Source organism: Trichoplusia ni, chromosome 11 (assembly GCF_003590095.1).
Source record: "Trichoplusia ni isolate ovarian cell line Hi5 chromosome 11, tn1, whole genome shotgun sequence".
In the NCBI taxonomy this organism is placed as follows: domain Eukaryota; kingdom Metazoa; phylum Arthropoda; class Insecta; order Lepidoptera; family Noctuidae; genus Trichoplusia; species Trichoplusia ni.
In genome coordinates this window covers 6,032,694-6,054,122 of record NC_039488.1, presented here as the reverse complement: position 1 = coordinate 6,054,122, position 21,429 = coordinate 6,032,694, and the positions used below count along the sequence as shown (strand labels likewise).

Genomic DNA, 21,429 nt, shown 5'->3' with positions numbered 1-21,429 from the left:
CGTACGTGAAAACAGTTGAGTTTTGATGTACTCCATTTGATACTGTAAGCTAATTTCAACGATTTTCAATGGAATAGACGATTCCAATTCTTCTAAGATTTACATGTGTGATGTGATGTATGACAGACATAGTATTTACCTAATATATTACTAACTGCGCTTCTTCAAAACATGATTATTTATTTGTTAAGTTATCTATGGTCATGTAAAATAATGTGAATTAAATGTTCATTAAAATATTTGTATATTAATAGTGATAATACTAGCCGTCGTGGCAAACTTCGTACCTAAATTGACATGTAATAGTGTCATTGTAAATGTTATTATGTCTTACAAGTTGTGTTGTGGGAAAGGGACGCCGCTTTACACACTGTGCTCCGTCCTGCTTCCACAATTGTAATTTTGATAATACTCTTATTAATCTATGTATAGTTTGTTTTACTTCAGATTTTTACTGTTCGTGTATTAAACATGTTATTCTAATTAATATTGGTGTGTGATTTGACTTGATTTTCATTTAAACTATTACCTAAGCCTAATCTTACAATAAAAGCATTTAGATTCAAATACCTATTACCAATTGAAATCATTACCATCAAACAAATGAAAGTAAATAAAATAAATATTTTTCTGTATTTCTTTGTTTCATTTTTTCCTTTATCCCTAATCATGATTTTCTGTAAACGGAGACATAGTAGAGGGCGCTAGTGGGCTACAATGGGCCAGTTATTGCAACACAGCTTAAATTCTTAACTTTTAACAATAACTTTCTTTGTCTACTAGAACTTAAAATATCAGAAATTTAAATTCACACAAACATCAACTGATTGGTGTATCAGTATATTCTATTTAAAAAATGTATAAGAATTAATATAAATATAATTCAAATGTAGGTATTACCATCCTGAAAGAGTATTAAAATAAATAATCAGTACATCTCTGTACAGTTATTGTTGGAGCAAATGCAAAACAATGGTTCTATTATAAAATGATTGCTGGTTCGATCCCAGCATCAATATGACTAAAAACGTAGGAGTTCCAGGCTGATTTAAATGACTGATAAAGTTAAGAAAGCTCTGAAACTACTAACTACAATGTATACATATAATATATTATGTAACAAGAGTTCAGTTACCTTCATCAGCTATATTTCGCTTCTACAACTGCCCGAATAGCCACAAAAGCACGAATGATTTCAGCAAAGTATTTGTTACATAGTATATAGTATACACGCAATTAGTCTTAATGAGGACGAGATTTTGAATTTGATACTTACTCATTTTTAAGTAATTTGGTGAACATACTCCAAATCCTGATCCTTCGATACGGCTTTGATAGCGTTTATGATATTGTGATATTTTCTGTTATTCAAGATATTTTTTTGATAAATGCAAGAAATATATAGACGCCACTATGCAAGACGTCAGTAAGGTTCTGTAATGCTTCAAATAATGAATATACACAACAGTAGTACATAGTATTTTGAAGTAGAACTGTGTTAATAGTTACAACATTACGAATGACAGTACTATCAGTGACATCTAGTATCGACTAAACTAACTACCACAACCACTGTTACGGCCATCTAGTGAGGAGTAGCTGTACCACGTAAATCTTGGTTTCTGTGAACAAAAATAACTATTTTATTTCTTGGTGCTCATTAGTAGATATTAAACATGCTTTTCTAATTTAAAGTTATTGAAAAAGATTATATGAAAAAATAAAATAAAATAATTAATTTCGAAACCATGCAGAAAACAATCAGCTGGTGTTGAATCACGCATAAAAAAGTAAAACAAGTTTTTGTTTTCCGTTATGGCAGCACTGCGCATGGCCATCACAGGTTTATAATCCTTGAAGGAAATCTAAAGTATGCTTTATAACATCGGAGAAAGGAACAAAATTGCACGAAAAATAAAGTTAGTAAGACTTTTTATCGTTTGAGTAGGAAGTGGCATAAAAATAGGATTGCCAACAATCTGAGTGACGTCACGCCATTGGAGTCATGGAGCCATCTAAAATTACATAGGAGCACAAGAAAATATATTTTTCCGACGTATACGCTCCATTTTAATACAATTAAATATACAAAAGTGACTATCAAAGTGTACGACGCGAGTGTTAAATGAAAAAATAGTTATAAAAGCGACTGTTCGAGTTATAAGCGTGTGATTTCGTTACTAAGTTACCGGAGAATTTTTTGATATTTTGTGAGTATCCAATGTATTTTGAACACGAAAACTGGTTATTAACGATCGATATTTACGTTATGCCGTACCAAACACGTGATGTAACGTGGTTAAAAGGATTATATTAGTGTTTATAAGAAGTTAGGCTGTGTCATGCTATGTCGCTAAAAATAATACTGGATAGTATTTTTGGAAATATATTTGGTGATTTAGCAAGTGTGAGGCGGGTGTAGTCGTGTTAAACTGGTAATTACGCATCAAAAACGTTTAATATCTTGTGGCCTTGGAGTATTAAATCAATTTTATATGCATTGGTATCAGGTTACGGTTTTTTTTTAACGGTAAGGCGTTGATTTTCTCATAAAACACATATTTGATTATGTTATGTAGATACTTTCATATGTAGATTGTCCGTGAAGGTTGTAATTGGATCAATTCTTGCATGACCTTGAAATAAATAGAATACGCATCGCGTTTGCCGTGTTTTACTCGAATACGGCTGTTTTTTTTAAACAGAGTTACCAGATGCAAAATTTTGGTTAACCCGCAGGAAATGCCTTTCAAGGACATTTTTGGAGGATAAATAGAGGAAAAAGTTCGCAAAAACATTGCAATGAACTGCTAGTTCCTTTCACTTTTTGTTGTGCAAATTAAATTACGCACGCGTAATGTCATTATTTCGTGGAACAAAATAAGTTATTCGCGTTTTTAAGAGGTAAAACGAAACGAAAATCCACTTTCAATTACTATTTAGATTAGAAAGCTTAAAAATATTAATTTCTAAATATTCACCATAACACTTTCTATAAATATTTACTGAACTTAAAGAAAATTATTAAAAAAGAACCCACTAACCAGTAAAAAAATCAAAAATTTTTGGTCAACAATGAAAAATCAATTTTACCCTTATTTTAATGGTGAAAACTGAGAAAAGACTCTGGCAACACAGTTCAATGTTTATGTCTGTATAAGGCTATTTTATCAGAAGTCCATTCTTGGTATCTATGAATAATAACACTTTTCTAGGTCATTTAATAGTATTATACTATTTATTCTGAGTTATCTTATGTATACATATCAAATGGAGCAAAGTTATATTCTAAATATCACTTTGTGTTGTAGGAATAAGACCAATTATCCTTTGAGTAACAAAAACACTTGATAAATAAAAATAAGCTTGATTTACTTAAATCAGTTGTATGTAAATTACTCTCTATGCTAAGTAAAATGTAATTGTCCTAAATGTTTGGTCAACCAACAAATTTAAGTCTGTACCAACCATTGCTTAACCTCGATGATTTTGTTGTATTACGGTCAATAGAAATCCTTTGTATGTGAATTTTTTAAGTCTGCTTTTATAATCCCCAGGATTCCAGCTTGGTGCAAGTCGTTAATTCTATTTAGGTCCTAATAAGACAAAGACTCGAAAAATATGTAGAAAATGTTATATTAGCTGTAAATAAGGACCAATTTACAAAATGTTAAATTCATTTTGACTTGCTGTCTTACTTTGTGATACTGTGTTACAGTAACATGTGTTGTGTTGTCAGATAGACAGTCACGAGGTAAAATACGGGGCTCAGCTGTCGGTGAGGCTGGAAACTGAACTAAAGATAAATAAATTCTTATATGCAAGTTAGGGTTTACATCTAATAAGAAAAATGTTAAATACAAATTCTTATGTTTTCTAATGTAACTCTATATTAGCTTATATTGGTAAGGAAACTAGAACAGATAAGATTGTTTCATGAGTGTGCTAAGTCACATCAGAATCCTAAAGGCATTTAAACTCTGACACCAGATTGTACATCATTACAATACCAAAAGAGAGGTGATGATGTCTTCTATAACTATAATTGTAATGTTTCTCTTGCAAGTTGAGAATGCAATTATTGTTGTCAAACTATAAAAACCTTTATTAATTTATAGCTTTTCGCCCGCGTCTTTGCCCGCGTCGAGGTCGATTATAGCGCGTTTCCAAGAGAACTCTACTAAAGTCCGGGATAAAAACTATCCTATGTTCTTTCTAAAGGTCAACTCTATCTCTGTACCAAATTTCATTAAAATCAGCACAGTGGTTTAGATGTGAAAGCGTAACAGACAGACAGAGTTACTTTCACATTTATAATATTAGTAGGGATGCAGACGATCTCTCAGCTTTTCAAGTAGGAATGAAAAATATAGAGCGGTTCTTTTTATTTAAGAGTAATTAATAATCATTTAATTGCAATGACTTTGATCTAGTAAAGGTCTTAAATTGCAATAATGCTATATTACACATACCTACAACTATTTCTGCTTGTATAAAATTTACTGTATTATATATATTCTTGCCAGTTCTACTTCATAAGAGTGACATTTTGGAACCATGCGCCTAGATTCTGGAACATTTTAAAAAGTGCCCGGAAAATAGAGGTTCGAAAAAGATTTAGCTGAAGTAACAAATAGTAGTGTTAGGGTTAACTGAAGTATATTACAGAGGCACCTGTGCCTGTCTGTTGGTCCATCTGACACCAGCCTGTATCTCATGAACCATGATAGCTAGACTTTTTCACAGATGATGTATTTCTGTTGCCACCATAACAAGATTTAAAGTCAAATAGTGGTTGTTAAGGTGATATGTTTGATGGGTAAGCAATTGTATTTTGCTACTAATAGATAAATAATATGCAATAGATCTTAAATAAGACCTCAGCCTGTCCAAGTTAATAATTTATAGTTCAATCTTAATAGCAACCTTTTAATTATCTTTAAATATTTATTGATATAATTGTTATTTATTATCAATATCTATTGTTTGTGTTTTTAATTTTATTTATTTGTACTAATAAAGATAGAAAGATAATTATATAAAATCTGATGTCTTTTTTGATGTATGCAACACTTGTTTTGAAGAAGAATCTTTTCTAATTTTTAGTAAACAAATTCTTATCTAATAACTTCAAATGTATGTGAATGACATTCCCCTTTGGCAACATTGTTTGTCATCTAAATTGTGCCCATATGTGGTCATGAGACTGTTAGAAATTGCTGAAATTATAAGCAGATTGTCAAAAAAATGCGTGCGTACAAAGTACACATGTCAGAAGTGCAACTTCTTTGGCGAACTAATTTATAAATCTTGTTCATATTATTTTATACAAATCTAAAACTTCAGATTTCCGAGACTAAGAGGAAGGGAAAAAGGAAGATACGTTAGGAATTTAACTGTCATTAAAATATAAATAATTAACTAGTAAAAGAATACACAACCAATATGGCGTGTATTATTTCTAGATATCCCATATTCTCGCTCTCGTTCAATACTTCTTACTATATCTCTTTCCCACCACTCACTACATAGCACTGTGCGTGATACGACGTTCGCTCTGTCTCACTTTTTTTCTCAATCTTTCTCACTTGCTCGTTCACCCTGTCTTACTCTCTCTCTCTTTTTCGACACTTCCGTTGCATGCCGGCGTGACCTTACATCTGTAAAAAATTTACCCTCATGCGCCTAAAAAGTTTCACTTCAAAAAACATTGTTTATCCCTACAAACCACTGGCCTACCCTTCATTGCCATATTGACGTTTTTTTTCTGTTTGTGGTTGTCATAGCAACCGCAATTGTTATTGTTGTCAATATTATTGCTAAGGACATTATTTTTTATTGTTAAATGACGATATATTCCTGACGCACAGTCTTACTATGTGATACTGTGTTACAGTGACATGTGTTGTGCTGTCAGATAGACAGTCTCTCTGTAAAGAAGGCTATATAAAAGTAAGCTAGAATTATTTTACGATATTGCTGATAAAGATATCTAGTTGGCTCTAGTCGGAAAAAATCTTGATATTATCTAAGGGACGACTTTGCCTAGCAATTTGATTTTTTTATTACATATGAGAGCTTAGCTGTGTGTCCGTTTTACAGGACTGGTACAAAAGGGGTGTAATATTGTTTTTAATTACAATGTAACTTTTGAAAACCAAAATCCGTTTTAATGTATTTGCTTTCGTCTGATTCCTAATATCCTTCCCAGAAACACTGCCTATGTTCATTTTACGATTGGAAAAATTACGAAGACTCGTAGGTAATTAAATTAATAAGTATGTGCTTGCTTAACTAACAAAATCCTCTTTCCATTGTTCCAGCAAAAAGAGGCAAATATTAAAAAAGGGAAGCAAAACCGAAACATGCAAAGAAAACGGCCGCCGTCCAGAATAAAATAACATTTAATATAGGAAGATTATAATAAGGATATGTGTTAAAGTTAACAGCAGAAACCAGTCACAATGCCTGTCGTATCACCTTCGAGATACAGCAATACGTCGTCGACCTTGACGGGGTCATACAGGTCGACCTTGACCTCGAGCACCGTCGACAAACCCTACTACAGATCCACAAGCGGCAACTATGACACGTTACGGAGCTACGAGAGATCCGAATACAGATCCAGGTATTCGGATCTTGATGGTAATCGAGAGAGGAAAACGATTGTCGAGAGACGTACCTCGCGAGCGCCGAGCATCGCTGACTCGGATAGCGGGATCTCGAGTAGATACCGATCGGATAGGAGCGAATCTCGATCGAGAGATATATCGACTACTCGATCTGAAAGCAGTAAGACGTCGAGCGATCCGTTACCAAGGGCTCGACGTCCTGTGCTCACATCAGCTGATTTAGCGATGTCCCACGCTGAATGGTACAATAAGTACTCGCCAGCTAATTACATCCCAATGACTCAGAGGATCCAGCAGCAGCAGAATCAGAATTACGGGGAGATTTCAAGGTCGAAATCCATCTCGAATGACATCGGCAGGCCCCCGGCCGCTGACCCCAGCAGGCTCGCGAGAAAAGCCAGAAACTCGGCCGCTGCTATCTCCGAGGTAAATACTTTTAATAATTTCTCATGTATTATATACTTTTATTATTTATTTCTCATTGTATATTTGAGTGTCTGCGAAATTCTGCGGTTTAATTTTCCTTTGTAGTTAATTGTCATTGTATTTTATTTGTTTATTTATTTATGTTTTTGTAGGTTTTCGATGCTTTTTAGCATTGTGACTATAAACAAGATAGTATAAAATAATAGCCCGGTGTACGACAAAACTCTGCGCTCGGAAAAAAATGCATAGATATTTTTAGAAAAAGGTAAAAAAAGACATGAAATACTTAGTATTAAAACACGTTGGATATTTTCCATGAACTATATTTGACAATCAACATAACAGAGACAAACATAGATTACATAGCTACAAGACATTAAAACCTATTTTGATACATACTAACACCCCCACTTATCAAAATAATCAAAACATTACAAGACATAGTACAACACCCACTCTATAAATAAACTAAAAATGCTTTACATGTCATTAGTACACCATTTAGAAAAACAGTAGAGTTATACTCATTCCCATACTACAAATACATCACTAGGGTTTTTTAACAAGCTCACAGGCATCATTATCTTCAAATGATTGCAACTTCTGAGCCAAAGCACGTCTCCACTGCTCCTTCTCAGGCCTTTTCAGAGCCTGTGAGATTGAAATCTCCTGAGAAACTGGAACAGTACTGGATACACACAAGTTGCTGAAACCATACCGATCAGGCTGCTTTCCTTGCGTCTTCTGTCTTTCATAAGGCTCTGGCTCCTGACTAAGATATACATGTAATGTGTGTTTCTTCACCATCAGTGTATACTGAAGAATCTGAAGAGCTATCACTATGATAATCAAATACTGGAACACAGGATGCCCCCACTGAATCTCTGTTCTCCTTCTCCACGCTGATCTCTGGTGTTTGCACATTACTCTCGTCATCTGGAACCAATATTGCCTCCTGGCTGTTTGCATTATCACCTGTCTCGCTTTCTATCAAAATAACATCTGCTGGTGATAACAGTATCTTTTGAAGGATTACACAATCTCTATCCTTTCACATTCATTCCATATCTTGGCTATTTATATGTGCAAGCCACTTCTGTGCCACAATCTTCCTGTAATTGCAGGAGCTGCCAACATGTAACTTGAAGATTGTAACCTCAACTTGTAAACCCCATCAGTTAAGTCAGCTATCGCAACCAAAGCATCTCTTCCGTCATAAATACATAACAATGCTTTTCTTCAATTATAACCTGGTTACCATTCCTGATAAGCTCGCTAACTGATTACAAGTTTGTAGTCCACGCTGCACATTTTCACGTTATATGAATTGCAGTCTGACAGATTCAATCTCTGAACAAAAAAAAACGGTGATAGTTATGTTGATCCGTCTTGTTAAGTCAATTGCCTCAGTACTGTGTATTCTACTTTGTTTATATTGAAAAATTTATGATTTTTTTATAGGTTTATCATGTTTTTGCATTGGTACATACATATTGAGTCATGGTTCGAGTAAAAGCCCGGTGTACGACAAAACTCTGCGCTCGGAAAAAAATGCATAGATATTTTTAGAAAAAGGTAAAAAAAGACATGAAATACTTAGTAATAAATATTACAAAAAATCACGAAAAATGACTACGAAATTGCAAATTAAATAAGGTTTAATTACGCTATCTCTACGCCTTTATTAGCAGTAGCGTCTTACTATAATAATAGCTGCAAAACCAAATAGGAAAAGAAAAATAGAAAAGTAGCCTAAACAGCAGTTGAAACTAAATTAATTTTTTTATTCAGTTGAACAAAAATCATCACACATTGCTTTAATTGCCGACAAATCTAGGCTAACTGTATAAATTCAGTTAAAAATACTTATTGAGAGTAGTAATTTTCAAATAATAATAAACTCAAAAAGCATAAACATAATTCAATTTAACCTCCCTTGAAAAAAATAGTTTGGACTAAATCTTTCTTCAGACTAAAAATATATCTGAAATAAAATAAAAAATCTTACAAAAATACTCAAAGACAAAAATCTATATACACACACATACATACTCTGTAGGGATACACAACACACAAAGATAACTGAAATACACTGTTGGGAGAAGTGACAAAAGCATATCTTAATGTAATCCCACTGTTGGGCAAATATCATGTCAAATAGAGGGGGGAACAAGTATTGATCAACAAAAGGGTAGTTGACGAAAATCTAGTAACTAGTCCGTCTAGACGATTTAAAAAATATATATTTGATACGTACTTTTTATTTTATTGAATCTAGAAGAACAGTATAATGATGAAAGGCGTTACAGTTGGTGAAACCTACGAATGTAGTGACCAATGACGTCAGTGGTCACTTATCACAGTTCACTAGTTGTTTCTTTAAATAGATTTTTAGTAGTTTTGTTTTTTAACTGAGTTTTGAGTCCATCAGACACCAATACTGCACGGTTAGCCGAGTGGTCGAAGCCATGTCTTCAAACCCACTGTACACGACGTGTCGTGGGTTCGATCCCCCTCGTAGGATAAGCGTTTGTGTGATCCACGAATGCTTGTTCTGAGTCTGGGTGTCTTTGTCCATATGACTTGAATGTTTGTGGAACCCCACGCCGCCCACGCGATACAAGGATTCAATCCCGAGAGAACGAACATTTTTAAGTACTTCTCAAATTTTAGCTCCTCATTAAATATAGTACATTAAAACATGCTGTATCATGTATTGTGTTGTCAGATAGACAGTCGCTCTGTAACATACTGGGGTTCAGCTGTCGGTGAGACTGGAAGCTGATACCAACATAGCTAAAGAAAAGTTAAAAAACCGAAAGCTTGCATATTATGTCTTTTTCCCACTTATGTATCTCAAATGCGAGTGCGAAAGAGACGCATATACTTCTGTCACTTCTGCTCACAGTTTTTGGTTTGTGTTTTTTGTTTCTGTCAAACAGGCATGGTTAAAAAGCCTATCAGTGACTAATTGGCTGGTTTTTTATTGTTCATCATACTGTCAAATATGTAATAGTTTACATATCGAAATTTTATTTCATTTTGATTATGATAAGTTTCTTTTTCATACAGCCATCATTTTTCATTTGAAACTGTTAATAATAGTGTCGTATTTTTTTGCCCAAAATATGTGTAATTTTGTATAAGAGTGTTTGAAAATCATAATAATTTAAGGCTAAAATACTGGCTTCAACCGGTAGCTAAGTTATATTTCTGCAATAATAATTCTTAGCAAAACACTCAAATGTATGTAAATGACATGTCACGTGACTTTGACATGTCTTTTTCATACATTTGAGCTATAACTAGCAGAAATGGTTACCAGAAATGTAATTTGACCTACCTAGGCCTAGCCTACCTGCCCAAAGTAAAAAATATTATTGTAAGTAGTTATTGAAGAGTAATAATGTCCAAATATATTAGTTCTATATCATACATTTATCTATATTATGTGTATGTATTATATGTATAATCAAATCATTCCACACTTTCATCACAACGTTCGGTAAAATTCGTTTAAACGAAATGTTCCGATTTCATTACAATCATCATCAATATTGAAAACCATACGAACTGGTTGTTTACGAGAAAAATTTCGCAGGCACACAAACATAATGTGTGCGCGTGTGGTGTGTGTGTACGTTCATTAACATTGCACTTAATTCAAGAGCCAGAGAAATTGACAGCTTATGAAATTGTAGATACACCTTTTGAAAGGTTTTCAATACTAGACGGACACGTTTTTTCTTCAAATCACCTTTCAAAACGTGACACGTAGTAACATAGTCGCGAACTTGCTTGTAATACCATTATCGTGTATCATTGTTGCGCTCATTCCAACAAAACATTTGCTTGATATGTAATACATCCCCCAACCATCAATGATACACTGTTAGGTATCGAGCAACGCATGGTATAAATGTTGAACTAACACACACGTATCACATGTCGCATTTTTACGTCACAAGAACAAAAAATAAGCGTAATATTTGAAAACCAGAGACCCGAACGAAGATCGTATAAGGAAAGCTCGCCGAACTACAAGAGATCTATGGTTAACGGCGTCAAAGACACGAACGGAAACGAAGTACCAACTGTCTCGGAAATGCGAAAGAGATTCGACCAAAAAATGACCGTCACCAAACTGCCGGCCAACGACTCGCGATACACCGAGCATTACATAAACCAACTCAAAGATTGCGAAAACGGGACCGTAGGGTACACGAAAGTTGTCCCGAGAGACGACAAGCCAGTCCCCGTGCATCTGCCGTACGAAAAGAACGGCCTGAGGTGGGAAGTAGGATCGTCTAGCTCACGATCGAACTCCAACTCCGATCTCTCGCTAAGCAAAACTATCTCCGAACCCGTGTCTCTAGCGAAACCCTCAACTGACAAAAATAACACCATGTCAACTTCTCTCACTTGTAAATTACCATCCGACCGTCTTGCCAGCATCAAAAGCCAGCTAGACCCAAACAATCCTATAGGGAAGATTCTAGAAAAGTCCACCGTCATCCAAGTTGAAAACGGTGACGGGGACTATAAGAGGAATAGTGTAGACAGTCATAAATTAAAAGATATAAAAAGCGATATAGAAAAGCAGACGAAAGCACCAAAACACACGTCTAATTTTGCATCCTACATCCAGATATCACAGCCGGTGTCTTCAGGGGCGACGCCGAAGAAACTAATAGAATTAAACCATGTCAATGAAGAAAAGAGTGAGAAACGTGATAAGAGAGGCAGTTTGAAATACATAGACTCGGAAGATGAAAGAATACTCCTAGATAATGATATTGAATCTCCAAGTGGTACAGGTTTTGAAAATAAGACGTTTGAGCATGAGAATTACTTGAAGAAGAGGACGGAGAAGTGTGAAGATGGGAAGGATGGTTTGGAAGATGTCAAGTCGATGGAGACCAGTACTGAGAGCACGATCAGCGAGCCGACTGATGATTTGAGTCCTGAGACGCCCTGCGCCAGGAGGAAGGTGCTTGACAACAAGGAGAATGAAGAAAATAAAGGGGTAAGTATTCATTTTTGGTTCCTGTAGTTTTCATGGATGCTTTGATGGCGAGATTTTGAAATTTTTAGGTGATTTGTCATCAGCCTAGTCATAGTCCCGAATAGTCATATCCTTCAGTTAGTTTTCTGCACAAATATGTTTAAAAGTCTTCAGTCTAAATAGGTAGTTTTGGTTAAAGGTTGTGGATTAGTTGTCAAGTCTGGTGGCAACGGTCTGAAAGTTAACTTAACTTGCTACTTTACCCGACTGGCACGGGTAAAGTAGCACTTTTCAAAAGTCATGCAAGACTGATGTTATTGTAGAAGGGAGATAGCGTACTACACTGCGCGTAGCGATGTCTTTCTCCCACAACTGCACAAATCTTGCTTTAAGAGCTGTAGCTAGTGCTCAAATGTTAGGCTCAGATTTGCTCTTACCCAGATCCCATCCCTGGGCTTTGAAAGGGAATCTGAATAGTTTTTTGTAACTGGTTTTTGAAGCTATCAAGATACTCCTCATACGAAAGCCACATTATAATTTAAATGTTATATTCAACGTCCATTGAAAACGATTAAACGAAAGTTGACCTTCATATCAAATATATCAGCAACGCAATATAATTTAATGTCAAAGGATTTCTTTTGAGATTTTAAACTTAAGATATTAGACGTTTGATTGATCGATAGCGTACCAATCAGCTGACTGTTCTCAATGTAACAGCTTTCGTTTATAAATCCAGACACTTTTTATTTAAAAGGTGATTTTTCATTTGTACTTGATTCCTTTCTACACTAAAATAAAAAGACTTTCAGAACTAATAAGGTTAAAATGATAATCAGATTAAACACCAACTACATAAGGATGAAATTCTATTGATGTTAAGGTCATTTTAAATTGAAATGTTCGCCTGTCACTACTTTATGACAGATCTTCTTTATAACTAGGTGCTGGTATTTGACAGTCAAGGGTTCTGAAACCACATCTTATAATCGTGGAGGACAGATCACTATCTCCCTTCTACATCAGCAATAGTCTGACCTAAAAACGACTCCCGTAATAACGAATTTAATCCTTGTATAGCAAGTTTCACAAACATTCAAGTCACGTGCACAAAGACACCCAGACTCAGGACAAGCATTCGTGGATCACACAAAAGCTTGTCCTACGCGGGGATCGAACTGATACGTCGCGTACAGTGGGCGTGAAGACCTATAACCACTCGCCTATCCGTGCAGTTTGAGGCGACGACAGGCCAGTAAACTATCTCTCGCGATCTTCTAAGACTTATTGGCTACTTCATTTTGAGTAGGGTTTGAGTGGCCCTTTATTTTGGCGCCGAAATCAAAGCATCCATGAATATCACCTCATCATTGGCTCTTTTGATATGCACGTTTTATAGTTTTTTTTAATGTTTGTCTATGATTTGTAGTTGTGTTGTTTTCAGCTTTAGAATTTTCTAGATTTTTTTTGTTCTTAGTTGTTTCTTAGGATGTTATGTGATGTGTAAATTTTTGGTGGTTCCTAATTCTAGGATTAAACAAATTTTAGTTCTATAGATTTTTCGAAATTGATATTTTTTTTAGTATTTAGATTAGATTCTAGGTATTCTTTATTGCATTGTAAAAATTAGGTACGTCAATTATATTCAAGTGTTAAAGCTAATGCGAGCGTCGAAAACTGCGAAATATTTGAGTCTGGATGTTAAAAATAGATCATAAATATGACATCGGTGAGAAACACTAACTATAATACCTTCAAATTAAATGAATCCTTATTAAGCCGAAGGCAACTAAACTTTGTCGATCCCAGAATTTTTCGGTAATATCATAGGATTTTGACCTAGTAATTTTGGTTTAAACCGCCGTAATGCAACAGTTTTTCTTGGAAGACCGACCATCAAACGCCAAAAGCTTTCCCCACCCCAATTGTTTCATTCCGAATGGTCTGGTAATCCTGTCTACCCCAAATATTGCACCAGGAAATGATAAACAGATATTTGCAAGTACATGTACGCACACAGACGCGCGCCGGCAAGCGTAGGCGGCACGCACACAAATACATGACCTCAATACAAATGCCAATGAACTGCTGGGACTGACACCTGCAGGTATTTGAACTTTTCTAGAAATATCCAGGTGATTCTGGATCATTCTGGAACGTTCTGTACGACGAATCGAAGTATTGGCGATTGTATGCAAGCAATAATCGTACTTGTGATGTTTGGACTAGAGGATAGAATGAGATTTACCATATTTTTTTATAAAATGAATCAACCTTATTGATGTGAAGTTTATATCGCCATTTCTTCTTCTTCAGTCAGAGGGTTTAGGAAGTGCTGGATGGCAAACGACGCTCTTTATTTGTATGAACAACAAAAAGAGCATAATTTTTAATGAGAGTTTCTTTTTGGCAATAGAGTTGAGACAAAATAAAAATAATTTTCACACCTCAAAAGAGCAGTGAACTGCTTACACTAAGTTAATTAATTTCTGCCTTTGTTATCCCAATTCAATACGATTTCATACAAATTGAGACTTCAGGCATTCTCATAAAATTTTCGATACGAACCTGCACCTCTTACGTACGAATCCGTGCATAGAATCACTAGGCTACCACGACAAACCTGTGTAATTTAGGGCATCTGACAAAACTTTAAAATATCCCTAATATTTTTCGTCAACATTAGTCAGCGTCTTAAAATAGCAAGAAAGCACAAGTTTGAAATGTTTTTATATGTGAATGTACTTCCCAAGAGTATCGATATTTGGCAACGAATACAGATTCCATATGAAATAGCTACCTCTATGGATGCAAGACGAATTATGTCGTACTAATAACTATATTGTGTCTATATCATCTAAACATCTCCAAGCAGATATGGCGGGGTTAACTTGACTCCTTAAAAAATAATCTGGAACACCAAAGATGTCATAACCTGGACTTTAAAAGAGGCGATGATATCTGAGTCTGTTTCGACGTATCTTCTCAGGGTAGTCAGTTAAGCAAAGTTGAGTCCAGCTAGCTTAAAATGAATTTGATGTGCAAATGTGGTGACTTTTATCCTAGTAGCTGAAAGAAACTATTTTTTCATTGAACTGGAGTGATGGAAAACAGCTAGAAAACAAACTATAGTATACTAGCTTTTCGCCCGCGGCTTCACCTGCGTCGTGGTCGGTTATATCGCGTTTCAAGAGAACTCTTTAAAAGTCCGGGATAAAAACTATCCATATTCTTTCTCAAGGTCAACTCTATCTCTGTACCAAATTTCATTAAAATCAGTTCAGTGGTTTAGACGTGAAAGCGTAACAGACAGACAGAGTTACTTTCGCATTTATAATATTAGTAGGGAAATAGGAATGTTAGTCTGTTATCACTATTTATTATGTAAACCTGAGTAGCTCTTTTGCTATTGGAAGGTAGGCGAATCCGGGTGCTGTCCAGTGTATATGTCGTATTTGGTGACCTAGTTTGAAAAGTTGACATTTGATTTTGAACCAACTTATGTTGGTGTCTGCTTCCATTCTTGTCGCAATCACATTAATATCAAACCTCCAAGACTTTAATTGAATATCAGCAAATACAGTGAGACAGTTATTTACTGATTATTCATAACCCTAGTTCACATAAATACTTAGACCTTTGTTTAGTCCTAGCTACCGCATTAGGTTAAGTAACCTGTAATGGTAGATTAGTGTGATAATTAAATAAATAAATAAATAAATAAATAACTTTGAACCTGCAGATGGTACAGTTTTTTTTATCTAGGTGTTGTGTTGTCAGATAGACAGTCGCTCTGTAACATACTGGTGTTCAGCTCCCGATGAGACTGGAAGCCAGATATGAAAAGAAAAGAACTATCGCTTTACTGACTTTCTTCCTCTGAAGAATGCTAGATCATCGCGTTTGCGAAATGAAGATTTCCACACGTCTTCAGACGATTAGAATTCGTAAGTGTGGCACAGACAGCATCAATATATTTAAGAGACAATATCTAGTGAACGACCGCCCGTCCCCTTTCCGATAGAAATTCGCGGCTAAAAATATAACAGCGCGAAATGTAACGTCTAGAAATAAATAAAAGCGGGAAATAATCTCTGCGGACGAGCCGCCACGTGTCGCCCGCCATCTTTCCACGAAAGCGCGCTAAAATTTTGACGTTTCTAAACCTAACCTCTTTCGTGTTGCGAACTTTTTTCTCGAGTCTATGAATTTACTGGCCGTTTATATATTTTTTTCTCGTTTCGTTCCAAAACCTAACGGCTGTCATCTTTAGCATATGTCAATTTGCAATTTTCGATACAACATTTTTTGCAAACACTTTTTTTCTATTTATGTGATATTTTTTGAATGTTAAATGTGATTTCTTCGTTATATTCGGTAAGAGGAGCTGGTTGTTTATTATGTTTGTGGGGGAAAATGGCGGTTTATGACTTACGGTAATAGTGAATTAAGTTAATTATTATCGTGGTGTTTATCGGGAAGTTTTTGTTTGGTTAAATACTTTTCTCGTTCTGTGTGATTACTGTTTCCTAGCCTATGAGATGACGTGTATTGATGAGGGCTAGAAACTTTCAGTCAGCAGTGTCATTCTTCAGTACCGTCTTTCAGTAACTGTACCCTAATTATACCTAATGATAAATATTGGATGTAAAATATTTATTCGTGTATAAATTATTTAATAATTTATATTCTGTAAATAGAAAAATGTGTTAATATTCATTGATGCATAACACATTAATATTATGCAGTAGGTAAAGTTAACTTAGTCTCAAGAATCAAAGATGCTATTTTTGAGTCAAGAACATGCTTTGAATCCGTTTATACAATTTAAATTTAGTGCTATTAACAACAATTTTAGTAAAACCTTGGCTAGTGAATAACTTTAGAAGAGTACAATTATTGTTTTTAAAATTTAAAGTTATTGCTGCAATATTGTGTAGTTTTTTTCGTTTCAAAAGCTTCATGTGATGGATGTTGACCGTTGACCTTGGATCCTCTATACCCCTTGTTCAGCCAATGTCCAGCACGGTCTAACTGTAATGTATTTCCCGCGATAATTAATTGTGAAGGTCTGATAGATAGTCGCTCTGTAACAAACAGTATTCAGCTGAATCCTTATACACTTACTCCTTACTAACATTATCTCTCTCTCTGTCTTTTACAGGACGGAGAGCTGTTTAGATATAGTGATGTTTCTTTCTTATTAGGATTAAAAACCGATGAAATACGTGACTTTATAAAGTGATTTGTATATTTTGTGTTAGCGATCACAAATCAGCAATGATCCGAGAGAAACATAAAATCGCGATAAAAATATGTTCTGTGTGTGAATCCAGGTTATAAACTATATGCCTACGGAATTTCGTCCAAATCCATTTAGTGGTTTTTGCGTGAAAGAGGAACAAACATCCATCTATGCTTTCAAACTTTCGTGTTTATAATATTAGTACGATTTAATAGGAGAGGTTCGTGTCTACTCGCGTTGGATACAGATGCGATAGTCAATAATGAACAAATAGTCTTTCCTACAAAGGTACTTAGATAGATAGATAAAACGTTAAGATGAGATACTCAAGAAAGTACTTTTAACTTTAGATGCCAACTAAACAATGCCCAAAAATTACCACCGAATGGTCCCTGACACAAAACCGACGTCAGCGAGGCAGACCCAGACGAGGATGAACTGGATTCGTTCTTACCGAACTGGTCACTAGCGGCTCATGAGAGAGACAAGTGGAAGAAGAGTGGGGAGGCCTTTGCCCAGCAGTGGGACATTCCAGGCTAGCAATAATAACACGGCTTTGAAAGATTGATAAGGCAAAGAGCTATACAGACAGTGCCATCTCTTTCTAAAAGAAACTGAAACTTTGCAGAGAGTTATCCGTGACCGCTCGTGTGACGTCACTCGTTTACTCTACGTCTACCCTCAAGGCCAAAGTTGTGACGTCATTTGTTAGGTAGAGCACAACACCTGGTGTTTCTCAGGGCTTAGTGGAGTGATTGGTAGGTTTCATTGTCTAATCATATATTTGTATTTCTTTACTTGGTACTTATTTTATTTTTAACTTAGGACTGCTTTTTGGAATGGTATAAGACACCTTTTAAGAGAAATATTTATTAAATATTAGTCAGTCCAATGGTGTTATATCACTGCTGAACAAGGATATGTCTAGACAACGTTTGGGAAAAATATTCTCGTGTGTTCACACTTACCACTTATTCAATGGTCTAAATATTTATATAAATAAACAATGTTATACCAGCCTAAAGTTATTTAGTAGTTTGATTAACAGAAACAAACAAATCATTTCAGAACAATTTTTATACAAAGGTGGTACAAGTGTTAAACAATATATTTGTATTCCATATTTTTCACGCAATGCCATCTAGTCTCAAACTGAGCAAAACTTATGAGTATTAGACAACCGCATACTTAAATATTTCTAAACATAAATATAATAATAACACAAAAGACCTCGATCATCGTACAAATATTTGTCCCGGGCGGGAATCGAACCTACAACTTCCTATGCAGCGGCCAGGATCACTAACCACTAGTCCAAGAGACCAGCAAAATGTAGTTACGTAGTCATTACACGTCGTCAGTAATTTTTTTTTTTTTTGAACTCTTTGGTAATGAGTCAGCAGTGAGCATCCAGTCCCAGCTAGCTACCTTTTCTGGTTCATCAGTCCACCGGGCTAAAGGATGTTCTTTACTGATATTCCTTATTCGAAGTCTAATCAAGGACTCTGCTCCAACGATCATCATTCTTTCGACAGATGTCTTATCAATGATCAGATGGTATTATAAAAGACCAAGTAAATAATGACAGAGGTTTTGATATAGAAAAAATGTCTTGTACAGTACAAGGCGGGAATGAGTCTTAACTAAAAGGCATTCATAGTCCTTGTTATATTCGAAAGGAGCATCGGTCCACGTCTCATCTTTACTGACGACTTTCGTCTCAAGTAAATCCTACTAATATTATAAACAAAAGTTTATATGTATAGATTTTTGTTCCTCTTTCACGCAAAACGTACGTACGATAGTTTATAACCAGGATTGACAGAAGGGAATAATTTTATCCCGATTTTATCGTTCGGGGATACCTCGCTTCTAATCGAAAAATGTGAGGGGGAAAAGGTAGGTGGGCCTGCAAGCAACAGCTAGTACTTTATAAATCTGTTTAATCGGGATCGCGGGATCTGCGGACCAAATCGAAGTCCTTAAACTTGAGTTGACGCAGATGACCTGACGCATAACCTTATCACCCACCTATCTTTCACGTGCTTCCATTGAGAATCCGAATACGACTCCATAATCTAACGGTTTTAACTAAATTACATAACACGTGACGACCGATACGTTGTCAAATAGATACGAAAAATGATAACCGACTTTATTTTTAGTATCGCACGAATTAACACCAAGACCTGACGTGCGAAAAGTGCTTTAAATTTTACGTGTTTGCCGAAATGGTATTGTTATGTAGTGAAGTGAATTTTTTGCAAAAAATTGTGGAGTTTCTTTGACTAAAAGTGGTAATATTGTGAATTTTAAATGACATAAACTAGAACAGAGATCCCGACTCATCAATACGTTTCTTCAACTCTAGTGTCACAACACAAGTTATACCCAGTCCATCATTGTAACTCCTGTAAGCCAGGAACTTCAATGAATACCGTGGAGATATTTAATCTCGGTGTGTCCAGAAACGATTGACTGTTTTAGAAACCGCAACAAAATATACATAAGAAAATAAATAATTAAGGAAAGTTTACTCATAGCTATAGTCAATAGATCTTGTATCATTAAGTTAAAAATTGGGAACCGTAGCTCAAAATATGAATCCTTAATCTTGACAAAACCGTCCATGCAATCCGTCTTACATCTTACAAATATTAAAGCGAAATGAACATTGATTTGCTTTCCCATAAACCGTAGCGTTTCGTGTGTCTCCTGGCAAGCGCTGTGGTATCAATAAAAACTGTTCCTTTAAGACATAAAGTCTCGTGCCAAAACGGGGGTCAATGCGTCGTCTGCGAAATACTTATGTAAGTTGGGAACTACTCCCAAAATGCTATAGGAAAGATGGCTTGGATATTTAAAGGCAGAACATTTTGGAGGTCAAGTGGGTTGAAATCCAAAATTTGATTTAGATTTTGGACTAATTTATGTGCTTTTACACTATATTATAAAAAAGGCCTCTTTATAAATATTTTGAAACAAAAACCCTTACAAAAATTGTAGAAAAACGTAAATTGTAGGGCGTTTGACCAACTCCGTGAACCATTCAAAATGGGACGTCTAAGATGGCCACAAACACAATGACGTAATGAATGCAGCGACATAGTGACGTAACGATGAGTGCAGTGCTAGTGTTGTTACGGGACATGCTCGTGAAGTGGGACTTTATGGCCGTTTTCCTGCAACAGATCGTGCTGGTACGTTTTATCCTTTTTATGTTAAAAATTTAAGTCATGTCGTCTGCCTGTTCTTGAGATGTGTTGGGATTTGTTAACTGTCGTTATGGATTTAGCTGAATAATGTATAAATTGTTACAGTTAATTAGGGCAATTTTTCTGCTAATTTATTTTGCTTGTGAAATTACATTGGCAGGATAGTTTTTGTTTAATTTTCATATCGTATGGTATATGTAGAACCTTTTAGGGCAACACACCCTTGAACAATTCTCAAGTTGGTGTGGTGGTCACGATGTAGGTCAATTATAATTTTTTTACCGTTTATTTTTGTTATTGTTTAACGTCCCCGTCTGTCTTAATGTCTGTGGCATCATAGCTCCCGAACGAATTATGCGATTTCATTTAGTACGAATTGTATTAAAGGTCAATTTTGTACGAGTGCTCTTAGACATGTTTGGTAAAACATGTACACAGGTACTTAAAGTTATTGGTGGTTTTCAAATTTTATAAATGACTCAACATTAATGTGGTGAACCACCTGGCTAATTAAGACTGTTGCGTTTGTGGAAGCAATACAATACATAATGCATCTCGCCTCCACAATGAAAACAGTTTTATATTACAAGTCCTGGTAGGTCCATAGTTTCAGAATAAACAGGGAAAATCGTAAAATATACATCTGTGTCGGAAACTTGTTGAAAGTTTGGTCTGTGTCAAATGATTCATATCATTCTTTCTTAGAAAGAACACCTAAAGGTATCTGTAAGTCTGTAATGGGAAGTAAATAAACTTGTCGATAATTGATAAATGTTTGATTCGCGAAATGTTTTTTACTTGGCCTTGTAATGGCATTGACTGTTCTTGTGATAAGATTAGGTGTTGATAACTTTCTCACGCAATCTTAGAGGGTATCTAAAAAGTGGCTTGCTCGAATTGCATCTG

General features: G+C 35.3%; 1 protein-coding gene and 1 pseudogene across 2 annotated transcripts in view; both read left to right on the top strand.

Annotated features, from left to right (window-relative positions):
- LOC113498864 overlaps window positions 1-21,429 on the top strand; it is a 256,390-nt pseudogene that overhangs the window by 144,407 nt on the left and 90,554 nt on the right.
- The window catches only part of LOC113498863 (ubiquitin carboxyl-terminal hydrolase 2-like), a 30,697-nt gene continuing 11,226 nt past the window's right edge, over window positions 1,959-21,429 (top strand). The window contains exons 1-3 of one of the 2 annotated variants that reach the window (XM_026879013.1): window positions 1,959-2,210; window positions 6,324-7,058; window positions 11,059-12,084. In XM_026879013.1, the coding sequence (XP_026734814.1) occupies window positions 6,465-7,058; window positions 11,059-12,084 (1,620 nt within the window). In that variant the 5' untranslated portion in view covers window positions 1,959-2,210; window positions 6,324-6,464. The remainder of the gene's footprint in view (window positions 2,211-6,323; window positions 7,059-11,058; window positions 12,085-21,429) is intronic. The other variant, XM_026879014.1, reaches the window with a different exon arrangement.